Raw genomic sequence first — 14,356 nt, 5'->3', positions numbered from 1 at the left:
TCCAGAGTTCCATAAAGTCCTACACTGTGATTTTCTTGTGAATAGTGATTTGACAATGGACATTCTATTCACTTCAGGGAAGGAAAATATGAATCAGCGTTAGAGAAGTTTGAGTCTGTTTTAGGATCAAAGCCTGAACCAAAGGAACTAGCTGTGACTAGTTACAATGTTGCATGCTGTTATTCCAAATTAAATCAGGTTTGTTTTATTTCTAACGGTGCAATTTTCCTATATCTTCACTATGTTTACAGACATTAAAATCACAACTTTTCATGACAAATGCTTACTCTAATGGAGTGTGAACTTATTTTCAATAATTCTATTTTGTTAAGGCACTTATTTTTTCATGCATGATCAATCAATTGAATAATGTCATTGAATTGTGCAAACAATTTAATTTTCATGAAAACAAGAAGCAGTTGCCTGCTACATTACATTGAGAGTAACTGTATTGTTCTATGAAAGATCCCTGATGGATCCCCTTGCTGATCTGATGTAATTTTTAAAATAATAAGCTATATTTTCCTGTGATTTTGCTGATGGTCTTACAAAATAGAGAGAAGTTGCAGAATGTTTGGTTTCTTTTTGTATTTTTTTGAATATATAAGCAAGTAATGAATAAAGAACATCAAATAAGGAAGGAAGCTGAAACAAGTAAGAACATTCAATTAAATCAGAATTGATACAAATCGTACCAGGCAGATTTCTGATTTTTAATAACTAGATTATTCCCTAGGCACTGGGGATGTGCTTACATCCAATAATGGTGCCAACTGAAGGGTAGATGATGAACACAAACCAAGAACACCAGCTATGGCTGAATGAAAGTCTTCACCACTTCTAGCGTAAAGTGTACCTGCTGAAATGGTGGCATCAAGCTGAAACAATCACGCCCCAGCTGGGAAATTCAACCACCCCATTGAACCCTCACCAAGCAATCTGAATCTCCACAAGGAATAGCGCATACACTTTGACCAATAATGCCAATGCCAAAAGAATCCACTGCCAATCAATAGCTGAGGGCTACGTCCCAGCCAGTACCAATCATGGGGTTTGCGTCCCAGATTGAAGAATTGCTCTACCAGAGCAATATCGCACCAAACAAGTTTTCAATATGTAAAAGATAATGAGAAATTAGGCTTCCTACTCCTTATATCTCTTTCCTTCCAAATCGAACCCTAAAGATATATGAAAAGTGCGCTTTAATATAAAGTCATATTTCCCAATATGGGGCGCCCAAGTATAGAAAAAACACCACTTTTTCAATATAAAATAACTCCAAGTGCCAAAAGGACCCTGGCAAGTGAAAATCATTTAGAAAAGTTCAAGACCTTTCCAACGAGCTATAACACATGGGCATACGAATCCAGATGAAGCCAAAAACCCCTTATTACTCCGAAATGGCTAAATGCAGCCTTATTTACAATATTAAAATGCTAACTTAGAAAATATTTAAATATATTAAAAATATAACCCAAATAGCTATAGAAAGCTCGAAACACACCAAAAGCCTGAAACTGAACCTGTCACTTATCTGTGACTGATGTCGGAAATCATGGATCAACTGGCAGTTCCCTAAAATCTAGGGATGCTCCTAGAAACTAGGAAGGAAACACACCCAAATCTCCTGAAATTGAAACCAAGAATGGTCTCATGGAACCCCAACCCTGGATGCTGTCATAACCTCCTAAAAGTAGGAACAACCTCCTAAAATGTAGGAATTGCCTCTTAAAATATAGGAACTGCTCCAAACTGGCTCCAAACTGCCTGTAAAGCCAAAATCCAGTCACTATATGCATTGAATGAGTCCCGAACAACCTCTGCTAGCCTAGGAGACTCCAATGATAGGCCAACTCCTCCGTCTCTGATGTCCACTCTAGAAAGGGGACATGACATTCTATTTATTTTGTATGAATTTATTCTTTATTGTACTTGCATAGGCTATTTAAGCTTGCTTTCAATTTACTTGCATGAAAGAGACAAAAAATGTAAATTATGATTTAATTTTTAAAATTAAAGGTCATTTGAAAGAAGATTTGAATTTTTCTTCCTCCACATGGAATGTAAATTCCTTTTTTCCCTAGGATTTTAAAAGCTACCCCCATTATTATTGTAGTTTATTACTCAAGGAAGTTAACATTTTAAACAAGAGATTGTAAGTTTCCCAAGATAGATATTATTTCTTGGAAGGGCTGATTTTTTCTTAAAATTTGTTGGCCAAGAGCTTGCTAGTTGTCTATGGTTAGAATAAATAAATGTCATATATTACATCATTGTAATATAATTATTGTTAATAAACCTTCATAGGAAGTTTTGGGTTATTGATTGGGCTGGTTTCTTAAACAACATTCTCATGTATATGTTCCACCTTTCATCAGTAATACATTGCTCAATGTTTGCCTGAATTTGTCATGGTATTATAGCACCACCAATGTTGTGACTATGATTGAAACACCTTGAGAGAAATGCCTGTAGAAAATAGAGAAGTGCTCATGAAAGAAAAAAAGGAAGCCCTTGTAAAAGAAGTCACATGACAGAGTAAATTGCTGACCTTCCATTCATGATTTAGAGTAGACCACTTGTGTGTTAGATGAAGAGCATGCTATGGTTTTGGAGAAGACAAATGACCTACCCAAGATTTTGTTAACCCTGCTGAAGGCCCCTCGTGGGAGTGTGAATAATGGTGTGAGAAGACATTGTTTCCAGGAATAATCTGCTGCCAACACATAAACGTTACTCGAATAAGTAGTTTGGACTTTGGAGAGTGATTTTGCAGAGGCTGTCTGAAGAGGGATAATCCCATGTAGCCATTTGTTCCATGCAGTAGCCTATCCACTCTGCCAAACACACTAATCTGCAGATCGCATGAGGGAAACACCCATGAGAGAATCCATGAGGGTCAATAAAAGTTGCAATTGTTTTGATTTTTTCCTTCATATATCCCATTTCCATAAAGTATACTTGCATTAATATACTGGAAGCAAAACATTAGATTGAAAAGGATTTTAAAAAAAACCAATATTTTAATTCTTTTCATATACTAAAAACAAACAAACTGTGAAGTGCATTTTAATATAGTTAAAATAAAATAAGGCAAACAACATTAATTTGTTTTATTGCACTAAATTATTTTTTCTAGAGAAAGAAATGTTTTTTGAAATAATGTCATTTATTTGTTATATTTTGTAACAAATTAGTGTTCAATATAAAATTGTGCCTCTAATTCTCATTTATGGGTAAAAACATTGTGTTGAATTACTGCATCTAATGCTTAATAATGCTGTAACAATGATGTTTGTGGCATTGACCCTATACATCATCCCCCATTCACTAAAATTTGTCTCCATCATTAGACTTAATTATTAACAGTGAGAAATTTTGAGTATATAGGGAAGTTGTGCCCATGTACAGGGATTTATTTCTAAGATTATCATTGTCGGTGAAAATCCCTTTCTCGTATTGCCTTGGTACCATGCATTGTTCTCTTTCACCTGTCTTCTAAGGTATCTCTCATGTTCGATTGTGCATACAGAGAGAACTAGCTTCTTCTATGTATCGATGAGTATATTAGAAGGGTGTTATATAGAAAGGTTTAATATATTGGATTGGTGGTACATAGAAAGTGTGATGTCCCCATCTGTTACACATCATAGCCACCAAGTTCTTCAATTTTGTGAAGTCTCTGGAGAGACAAAATTGCTAAGCAGCGATTATAATTCAATAAAATGAACATATATTTTCTATCAACGAATGACAAATATACTTTGAAAGGAAGCATGTTTGCATCATTAAGAGTATTGATTAAGCTATATGAGGACCACAATGACTTCAACGAAAAAACACAGAGTCAATGATACAAGTCAGCAATATCAAAGCCAAAAGGCCGATTGCCAAGGAATTGAATTACATCATCAAGTCGACAATCATGATCAAAGACATATTGGCAACTTCATGAATCCGATTTAATGAATAAGGACCGGTCAAAGAATATGTAAGAAGGAGCAATTATATGGTTTCTTCGACAAACGTCAAAGCCGCAAGTATGAAGCATTAGACGCCGGAGAGCAATAGTGGAAGAATGAAGGTTAAGATCCGTCATTGATGTGTGAAGAGGAATAACATAGAAGATGACGATATTTAGAAAAACACTCGATTCCATTAAGTATCGCTACCAAATGATATCAATTGATTAAGTCATGATCACCGATCATAACAGCATGTGTTAAAAGTAAACAAGATTATATGTGATAGTGTTGCAGTCTATTAAGGAAGATGACGATTACCTTGTGAAAAGTCGAACTAATAATGTAGACGATGTTGATATCTTCTGCTAGAAGGGAATACACACACCGCGGTATTAAGAGTCGTGTGTTAGACTTCGCGGCAACTTGATCTTCTGTTGTGGTGTGAATATTTCGTCTTGAGGATGTGGACACAAGTAGAAGCTTTGAGCCTCTTGAGATGCAGCCAAGATCATAATGCTACTATTGCTAATGGCAGTAATCTCCAATGAAATGATAACCATCTTTTCCAATGTTAGGCAGCGATTACTTAACTTAATGCCAACATCGATTAGTCATTTAGAAAAAACAATTATAAACTAATTGGTATTTTATGAAGAGAGATGATGAAGAAAGAATGTGTCTCATCGTTCGTTAGGAGGTGCGATCCATTCATATTGCATGATATATTATGGCAATTGGATCCACTTAGAAAAGGACATGGGAGGATATCTTATTCTGTAATTCATCATTAAGCATACAGCCGGTGGTTCCGGATGTATATTCTCCAGCAATACATATCAGGAGTAACGCCTTTGGAGTTTATATAATACGCATAATAATTCCGGCAAGCAGCCATTCCGGAAGTTCAGATGCAATTGCCACTGTCACACAGTCATACATAACTGTCAAACATTCATATATAGATTGAAGGTCTTAACTAATCAATACCAGTTTTATACAGATCGATATAGCCCAGTCCGACATAGCAGTTACAACATTACTGTAAGTGATATTGAGAAGATCACTACATACTTGAAGGTTCTAATCGGAACAACATTTCTATAGCATTGCTATAAGCAATTAAGGAAAGAGTTTACAACATACTATACCTACCAGTGGTTGAGAGATAACAGGCAGCATAAAATACACTGTCATTTTAGAGACAGCAGTGATAACACTATATTGATTACATAATTTAGTATCAGATACATGGATCAAGATCATCTTGCATATATTTAATTGTTGAATCAGAGATTGCAGAGATATTTGTTTTTATATCATCGTATTATAAGTTATAACAACTATGAAATATAATCTATCATTCTAATTAATTATCATCGTTTTAAGAGGTTTTTGGAAATAAGTTTCTCACAATAGATTTACAAATCAACTGTTCCCTTATTTCCTAAGCAATACCATAGGGTGGACATTACAGTGGTATCATAGCATGATCCTGCCAACCTGTGAAAGAATTAACACTGTAAAGATCAACCATGAGACCCAACCAAAGGTCTTAACATCCAAAGAGAAAGATCATCTACCATCAACCTGGAAGAAGGCATCATAATACCAAGTCTATATCGAAGAAAAGAAACTACTTGTATAGAATTATCAGCAAATCGAGAATCTCTACATTGCTTCCGTGATTTTACACGTGGCAGCAACAACATCTTCATGACAAGACAACAACGGACAGAAGCCTTATGACAAAGAGAATTCTTGTCGTTTACAATGATCTAGTGTAGTACATTCTTCCATCGTGTTGAATTTAGATCAGAATTTAATTTTCTTTGATATTATAAAATCTGAAGCAATATATTAATATGTTGAGGATATTAATTCCTCCTTTATTCACTTGATCCTTCTAGTATTATCAATTTGCTTATATATAAAATCGCTGGGTGAAGATGCACAGCAATTGTGATATCCACTTCACGCGTATATTTTCTGCAGACCAAAAACAGATATATATATATATATATGTTAGAAGAGAACAGCATAACCCTCTATATCGTATACACTAAATTTACATCAGCCTCTCCTATGAAGTATATGTCCGATCAGTATTGGTCTCTCCTCAGAACCACCCCTAGCAATTGCCCCCGATAGAAGATAAATACTCGTGCAAATTCAGAGAGGGGTTGTGACCTCAATCGGGGTGGCCTACCAAATGAGGGGTTGCGATGTGTAATCACCGATAGGCAAACAAGACATAATACGTGCTAACTAAAGATAAATAATTAATGAAAGCAATGTGTATATCGGTGATTAGAATGACAGCAATATAATAATCCTAACATTGATTAACATGTTAGCAACATCGATCATGCAAAATAAAGAATGGAATCACTGATGTAATGCAGCGATGAGATATGATAATGATAAATATTTAGATAGCAGTCAGATACGGATACCTCCTGCTGCTACAACATTAACACATCGAATGAGGAAATTTGCGATGAAGACAATATTAAAAATAGTAGTGCATATCCAATTAAAAAAAAAGAAGATTCAAAGAAAAACAAAAATAGCTTGAACATGAATGAATAGTGCCCTATACAAGTCGGCATTATTCGAGATCATAAGTGGCATCAATGTAAGAATGCATAGATCATGAATTAGAGAATTACTAATACATATGAAACGAGAATAAAAAGATGAAATTAATGATTGACTCATGATATGGTCCACTCTAAAACATTTAGAACCTTAAGTGCCTTACCTTAAGGGGCTAAGTAATTTTGGTTACAACAACCAAGAGAGAGGGAAGTAAGAATGTGGATAGAAAACATGAGCCGCCAAGTAGAATAAGAGGGCTGTAAAGAACAACCACTCTTAGGCTTGGTGTAGAAATGGGTCAAGGAAGGTCCCCATTACTTTCGAGCATAAACAAAGACGAATATAAAGTCAAGTAATGTAGAGGAATTATGGCTCAAAAAAGTCAGTTCCTATCAAGATGGGGTAAAATGGCTCAAGGAAGCCAATCCCTCTCAAGTGGATAGAATGGCTCAAGGAAGCCAGTCCCTCCCAAGTTGGACAGAAAAGGCTCAAAGAAGCCAATCCCTCCCAAGTTGGGTAGTGTTGTGATGTATTCACACATCGCCCTATTGCAAATGGGGACCCCTACTTTTTGCTTTTTGGGGTTTGTTTTTCTAGGTCTTTTAGGGTTTTGTCTATTAGCCTTTGCATGCTGAGTGTTGCCAGAGGGATCACTACGATAGCAGGCTTTATTTTAGCTAAAGGTGAGTCAATGGATGCTCCAGGTTAGGGTCATCTTTGAAAGTCTTCCTTAGGACAAAGTTTTGCTCTTGTTGCTAATTGTGTCTTGTTTGAGTTTGAGGAGGTCAATGAAGCTTGGTGAGTGAATATCATTTTTGAAGGTCTGAGTTAAGTCAAATTGGTGAGTGATGGAGTCTGGAATGTCATCCTGATCCTGAAATTGGACTAAGTCTGGAAAATTGAAGAATCCTCCAAAAACTAGATTTTGCATTATAACTCCTGGAGGTCCAAAACCACTCTCAAACATCCTGACAATATATATGGAATATAACTTAAAGTATAAGAAAGGAGAGGCTATATTCCATATATGAATCCTGACGGAGAGGCTAAAATGTCAAATTTTGCTCCTGACCCTTCCAAAGGGTCCAGAGCGAATTCCTCTATAGGACATTCTACTTTGATCCAAACTTAGAACTAATTCATTCCCAGGCATTATTGAGGGCAAAACACTTATTTGGAGTGAAGAAATATGAAAATGAAGTCAGGATTTGAGCATAAGGAGGAATTTCGCTCCTGACCCTTCCAAAGGGTCCAGAGCAAAATTCATATGAGACCCTTTTTTCTTCACAAAACCTTGAAGTGAATGCTAACTTGGACTGGAGGATGATCAGGAGAAGCCTAATGAGTTATATCCAAGCCAAAGAAGGGAGGAAAAATGTGAAAATGAGCCTAGAAGGAAAATTTCATTCCTGACCCTTCCAAAGGGTCCAGAGCGAAATTCATATTTACTCTATTTTGCTCTTTAACTTGACCGAGTTTGGAACTTCTAAGGCATGGTTTGGAAGACTTGGATGAATATTTTCCTTGAAGAGGAGGTTTGAAGCAATAAAATGATGGAAATCAACTTGGAAGGAGAATTTCGCTCCTAACCCTTCAAAAGGGTCCAGAGTGAAATCCTCCATTTGACCTTTTTTGCCTTAAGCCCTAGGTTGGCCTTGTCTGGAGCTAGTTTGATGGTGGATTGCCTTGATTAGGGTGGAAGGAAGTTGAATTGATCACATTTGAGGAAGAATTGGATGAATGAAGTGGAAAATTAACCAAGAATAAGGATTTCGCTCCTGACCCTTCCAAAGGTTCCAGAGCAAAAATCCCCATAGCTCTCATTTCCTTCCTAGTTTTGGCCAAGTGTTGGTTTCTAAGGCATGTTGGAAGGTGGATTGATATGTTCTTGCCTTGAGAAGTGATTGAAAGCATTGAAAGATGAAGATTTTGCCTAAAGGATGAATTTCACTCCTGACCCTTCCAAAGGGTCCAGAGTGAAATTCTTTATAAACCTCATTTGCTACCTTTCTTAGGCTACAAACCTTGTTCCTTGGGTAAAGAGTGATGTATTTTTGCCTTCCAGAGAAGATTGGAGTTGAAAAGATGAAGAGTCAAGCCTAGAGTTGGAATTTTGCTCCTGACCCCTCCAAAGGGTCCAGAGCGAAATTTCACAAAACCACTCTTTTCTCTCAGTTTTGTGCCAAGTCTAGTGTGGGTCAAGGTGAATTAGGATTGGAGATGTCCTTGGGCATAACTTTGGGCTGCTAATAATCAACAAATATGAAGGAATTAAGCAAAAACTAGGATTTCGCTCCTGACCCTTCCAAAGGGTCCAGAGCGAAATTCCTAAGATCACCTATTTCCCCTTCAAAACAAATCAAAATTTTGGTTCTTATGGCCTAGATAGGAATGGAGTAATGTTTTCTTGGCCTTTGAGGTGAATTGAAATGGAAGAATGAAGGAATAAGCTCAAGAGCAAGGATTTCGCTCCTGACCCTTCCAAAGGGTCCAAAGCGAAAATCCTAAAACCTATTCTATCTTCCAAAATTTGTGCCAAGCCAAGCCTAGACCAAGGTGAGAGAAGTTGGGAGATGCCCTTAGGATTGCCCTTGGATGGATTTTGGCCACCAAAAACGAAGATTTTGAGCTAGGAGAAGGATTTCGCTCCTGATCCTTCTAAAGGGTCCAGGGTGAAATCCTAAATAGGTCCTGTCCCTGGCCATGATTCTTAGCGAAATTCTGCTTTCTAGCCATTTTGAGGGTCAAGCAAGTTTTGTCATGTTGAGAGAGGGATTCAAAAATGGAAGTCTAGGTATGAAAAGTGAAAAGAGTAGACTTAGGTGAAGGAAAACAAGCAAGTCAAGAATTTCGCTCCTAACCCTTCCAAAGGGTCTAGAGCGAAATTCTCAATTTCACCTAATTTGCTCATGATGAAGGTCAAGAGATGGATTCCTACGCTTTGGTGAAGAGAAGGATAGTGTATGCTTGCCTTGGAAGGCATTTTGGAGTAGAGACATGATAGAATTTGTCCTAAAATGCAAATTTCACTCCTGACCCTTCCAAAGGGTCCAGAGCGAAATCCTTAAAAACTCTATTTTGCTCCAATTTTGCATCAAACCTAGTGTTGATTGAGATTAAGGGCATCCTTAGGCATGAATTTGAGCAAGTATGGTCACAAAATGTGAAGATTCTGTCCTAAAATGCAAATTTCGCTCCTGACCCTTCCAAAGGGTCCAAAGCGAAATTCCCTATAGGTCCTATCCTTGGTCTAGGTCCAAAGCGAAATCCTCTTTTTGGTCTTTTTGGGGGTCAAATCAATGATGTCTTCAGAAGAAAGCGATTCAAAGGTTAAGAGAAGTTCAAGGCAAGGAGATGATGAAATTTGAGCTAAAATGCAAATTTCGCTCCTGACCCTTCTAAAGGGTCCAGAGCGAAATTTTTAGGGCCTGTCCTTGGGAAGGATCTTGAGCGAACTTCATTTTGATGTCTTCTTGTTGATGATTTAAGGTAGAAAATGCTATGTTAGAATAAATTTATTATGTGTCCTTAATCACCTTTTAGTTTGTTTGCAGATGAAAGAAGACCAGGCTAGGACAAGGACGACCTATTCCAGTCCATCATCATCAAGGACATCCCAAATGCATGGAGGAAGACCTCAAGGTGTTTTGAAGCATTGAAAGACTACATGTGTTCTAGGAGTTGCCAGCTACCTCCAAAACCTTCACTTCGCCACACTAAGGAACTACAAGATGACAAAGAAAGGCTTCGCCAACACTTCAAGGCAAGGTATGCTACCGGAGAAGGAAGACATGACGATAAGAAAGCCTCATCAAGCACTTGGGAGTAAAAGAGGTACATCATTCATCAAATTGAGACAGAGAAGAGATCAACCAAGACACAAACGTCAGACAAGGTGGCATCCCAATCACTTTTCCTCCAGTTGGATTGGTCCACCTCAACATGTCCAGATTCAATGTACCTGACTCATCGAAGGCGGCACAAACTTCGAGGCACCTACCCTTGTTTCCTATTGGTTCTCAAATATTGAATGTAATTTTCTCATTGGCTAGGGAAGTTTGTTATAACAAACCCTAATTAGGGTTTCTGTCTTGTAATCCTAGCCATTGATTCTAAGTCAATCAGAGCCATCAATCTGTAAAGGGCTCTCTATATAAAGCCCTGGCTCCTCATTTGTAAAGGTTAATAGTTAATAGTTAGAGAATAGGAAATAGTTAGAGATATAGTCAATAATTAGTAGCTCAATAGTAGATAGCATTTTAGAGTAGAGTAGAAAACAGAAGGCAAAGATTGTTGCCAAGACATTGTTGCAAAAGACATGTAAACTTCATTGAAGGAATGGTGAATTCTATGTGTCAATTCTACAATTTGCATGGTCTTTATACTTCTCAAATTTAATTTCATGTTATTAGATGAATGGAAGAAATTTGTATGATCAATGGTGAAATTTGTGTATCCATGCTACTAGCGGTTTGTTGATTGCAAACTTGCCTTGTGTAGTCAACTGGAATCATTTAGCTTAAGCTTAACTTCAATTATCACTTCTTCATTGATATGCATCAACCTTACGGTGTCTATGCTTGTAGTGGTGATCTGAACATCATAAAGTTATCCTTAGAAGATCGCACTAACCTTGTGGAGATGATTCTAGCATGTCAAAGCAAGACTTAGTTAAAGTTTCATCAAAGGTCATCCATTGCTCCTACATTCTTAGTTTTAGGATTAGATCCTCACCAACCCTTGTCCTTTTTTCCTTTTTTAAAATCAAGGAACAGTGAAATTCCACATTCCAGTGATATCCAAAGCAAATCAGACGTCCAGGTCATCTAATGTAAGTCCCCTTGTGATTCCAGCAAAATCACATCATACCACAAGAGTTTATCCACACGTAGAGAACCTACAATCAAAACCTTGGAGCTACTTCGATTGATCCTTCTGCGAGATCTTCAGCATTCGGGGAAGCTTTATTCAAGAGAGGATAAGGTACCTTTAGGCATTTTATTCTGTGTTCGGTCATGTACAAAAGACACATCAACAGGTAGGATATCTCAAGGAACCTAGTCCCTCTCAAGTTGGGTAAAATGGCTCAAGGAAGCCAATCCCTCTCAAGTGGACATAATGGCTAAAGGAAGCTAGTCCCTCCTAAGTCGGATAGAAAAGGCTTAAAGAAGCCAGTCCCTCCCAAGTTGGTAGGATGGCTCAAAGAAGCCGACCCCTCTCAAGTTGGGCAAAATGGCTCAAGGAAGTCATTCCCTCTCAAGTTTGGTCAAAATGGCTCAAGGAAGCCAGTCCCTCCAAGTTGCAATGTATATAGAAACTAAGTAGTAATCTTTCCAACATGTATCATTAGTTTGATTTATATGATTACATGCTTGGTAATATGGTACTACTAAACTATGTGCAGGAACATCCAAGAACAAGAGACATGGTGGAGGAATGACTGTCAGATGATGAAAATTAGATCAGCGCAGCAACAACGTGATGGTACATTCATAAGGACGGCTCAGGATCTAGGAATCGTCATAACAATTTAAGAATGCTTCTGGCAAGCATTTCCAAGGAGGGGAGACTATGATGTCCCCATCCTTTACACATCATAGCCACCAAGTTCTTCCATTTTGTGAAGTCTCTGGAGATACAAAATTGCCAAGCAATGATTATAATTCAATAAAATGTACATAAATATTCTATGAACAAATAACAAATATACTTTGAAAGGAAGCATGGTTGCATCGTTAAGAGTAACAATTAAGCTATATGAGGACCACAACAACTTTAAGGAAAAAAACACAGAGTCGATGATACAAGTCAGCAATATCAAAGCCAAAAGGCCGATTGCCAAGGAATAAAATCACATCATCAAGCCGACAATCATGATCAAAGACATATCAGACACTTCATGAATCCGATTTAATGAATAAGGACCGGTCAAAGAATATGTAAGGAGGAGCAATTATAGGGTTTCTCCGACAAATGTCAAAGCCGCAAGTATGAAGCATTAGACGTCAGAGAGCAATAGTGGAAGAATGAAGGTTAAGACTCGTCATTGATGTGTGAATAGGAATAACATGGAAGATGACGATATTTAGAAAAACACCCGCTTTCATCAAGTATCGCTACCAAAAGATATCAATTGATTAAGTCATGATCACCGATCATAACAGCATATGTTAAAAGTAATTGACACCTCTAAACTATATTGTAAAAAATAAACAAGATTATACGTGATAGTGTTGTAGTCTATTAAGGAAGACGGCGATTACCTTGTGAAAAGTTGAACTAATAATGTAGACGATGTTGGTATCTTCCGCTAGAAGGGAATACAAGCACCACGGTATTAAGAGTCGAGTGTTAGACTTCACAACAACTTGATCTTCCATTGTGGTGTGAATATTTCATGTTGAGGATGTGGACACAAGTAGAAGCTTTGAGCCTCTTGAGATGCAGCCAAGATCAAAATACTATTGTTGCTAATGGGGCTAATCTCTAATGAAATGGTAACCATCTTTCCCGATGTCAAGAAGTGATCACTCAACTTAATGCCAACATTGATTAGTCATTTAGAAACAAACAATTATAAACTAATTGATATTTTATGAAGAGAGATGATAAAGAAAGAATATGTCTCATCGTTCGTTAAGAGGTGCAATCCATTCATATTGCATGATATATTATGGCAATTGGATCCACTTAAAAAAGGACATGGGAGGATATCTTATTCTGTAACTCATCATTAAGCATACAGCTGGTGGTTCCGGATGTATATTGTCCAGCAATACATATCAGGAGTAACGCCTTTGGAGTTTCTATAATATGCATAATAATTCCAGTAAGCAGCCATTCCAGAAGTTCATATGCAATCGCCACTGTAACACAATCATACATAACCGTCAAACATTCATATATAGATTGAAGGTCTTAACCGACCAATACCAGTTTGATACAGATCGATATAGCCTAGTCTGACATAGCAGTTACATCTTTACTATAAGCGATATTGAGAAGATCACTGCATACTTCAAGGTTCTAATCGGAACAACATATCTATATCATTGCTATAAGCAATTAAGGAAAGAGTTTACAACATACTATACCTACCAGTGGTTGAGAGTAACGGGCAGCATAAAATACACTGCCATTTTAGAGACGACAGTGATAACACCATATTGATTACACAATTTAGTACCAGATACATGGATTGAGATCATCTTGCATATATCTAATTGTTGAATCAGAGATTGCAAAGATATTTGTTTTTATATCATCATTTTATAAGTTATAACAACTGTGAAATATAATCTATTATTCTTATCAATCATCATCGTTTTAAGAGATTTTTGGAAAGAAGTTTCTCGCAATAGATTTACAAATCAATTGTTCCCTTATTTCCTAAGCAATAGGGGGACATTACAGAAAGATAAACCTTTTTGGAGAGATAAGGGACTCTCATATTCAGAAAATTTTGGCTTAAAATGCTCCGAAAATCATGGTTTCAAATGCTCAAAATATCATGGTTCTGGACTCTTAGTTATTGAGAGGTGACAATTATTCAGCTTGGGAAACCAAGGTTAAAAGTCATCTTGAGTTTGAAAATTAGTAAGATATTGTTGTTGGAACAATCACTAGACCAACGTATGGGCTGATGAGTTGAGGGGGTTTGATAAGGTCAAAGGCTAATTTATTATCCTTTTCAGTGTTTTAGATGAGGTTCAACCATACATTAAAACAACTACAATGGCTAAAGAGGCTTGGGATTTTCTTGAAATTGTCTGTGGATCGAAAAATCAATATTA

General features: G+C 37.1%; 1 protein-coding gene across 1 annotated transcript in view; it reads left to right on the top strand.

Annotated features, from left to right (window-relative positions):
- The window catches only part of LOC131078619 (protein MET1, chloroplastic), a 201,854-nt gene that overhangs the window by 95,286 nt on the left and 92,212 nt on the right, over positions 1-14,356 (top strand). Inside the window, exon 5 of the mRNA XM_058016367.2 lies at positions 78-198. Within this exon, the coding sequence (XP_057872350.2) occupies positions 78-198 (121 nt within the window). The remainder of the gene's footprint in view (positions 1-77; positions 199-14,356) is intronic.

The sequence above is a fragment of the Cryptomeria japonica genome, chromosome 3 (assembly GCF_030272615.1).
Source record: "Cryptomeria japonica chromosome 3, Sugi_1.0, whole genome shotgun sequence".
In the NCBI taxonomy this organism is placed as follows: domain Eukaryota; kingdom Viridiplantae; phylum Streptophyta; class Pinopsida; order Cupressales; family Cupressaceae; genus Cryptomeria; species Cryptomeria japonica.
Note: the sequence above shows the minus strand (reverse complement) of the source record. Positions and strands in the feature narration are given on the sequence as shown.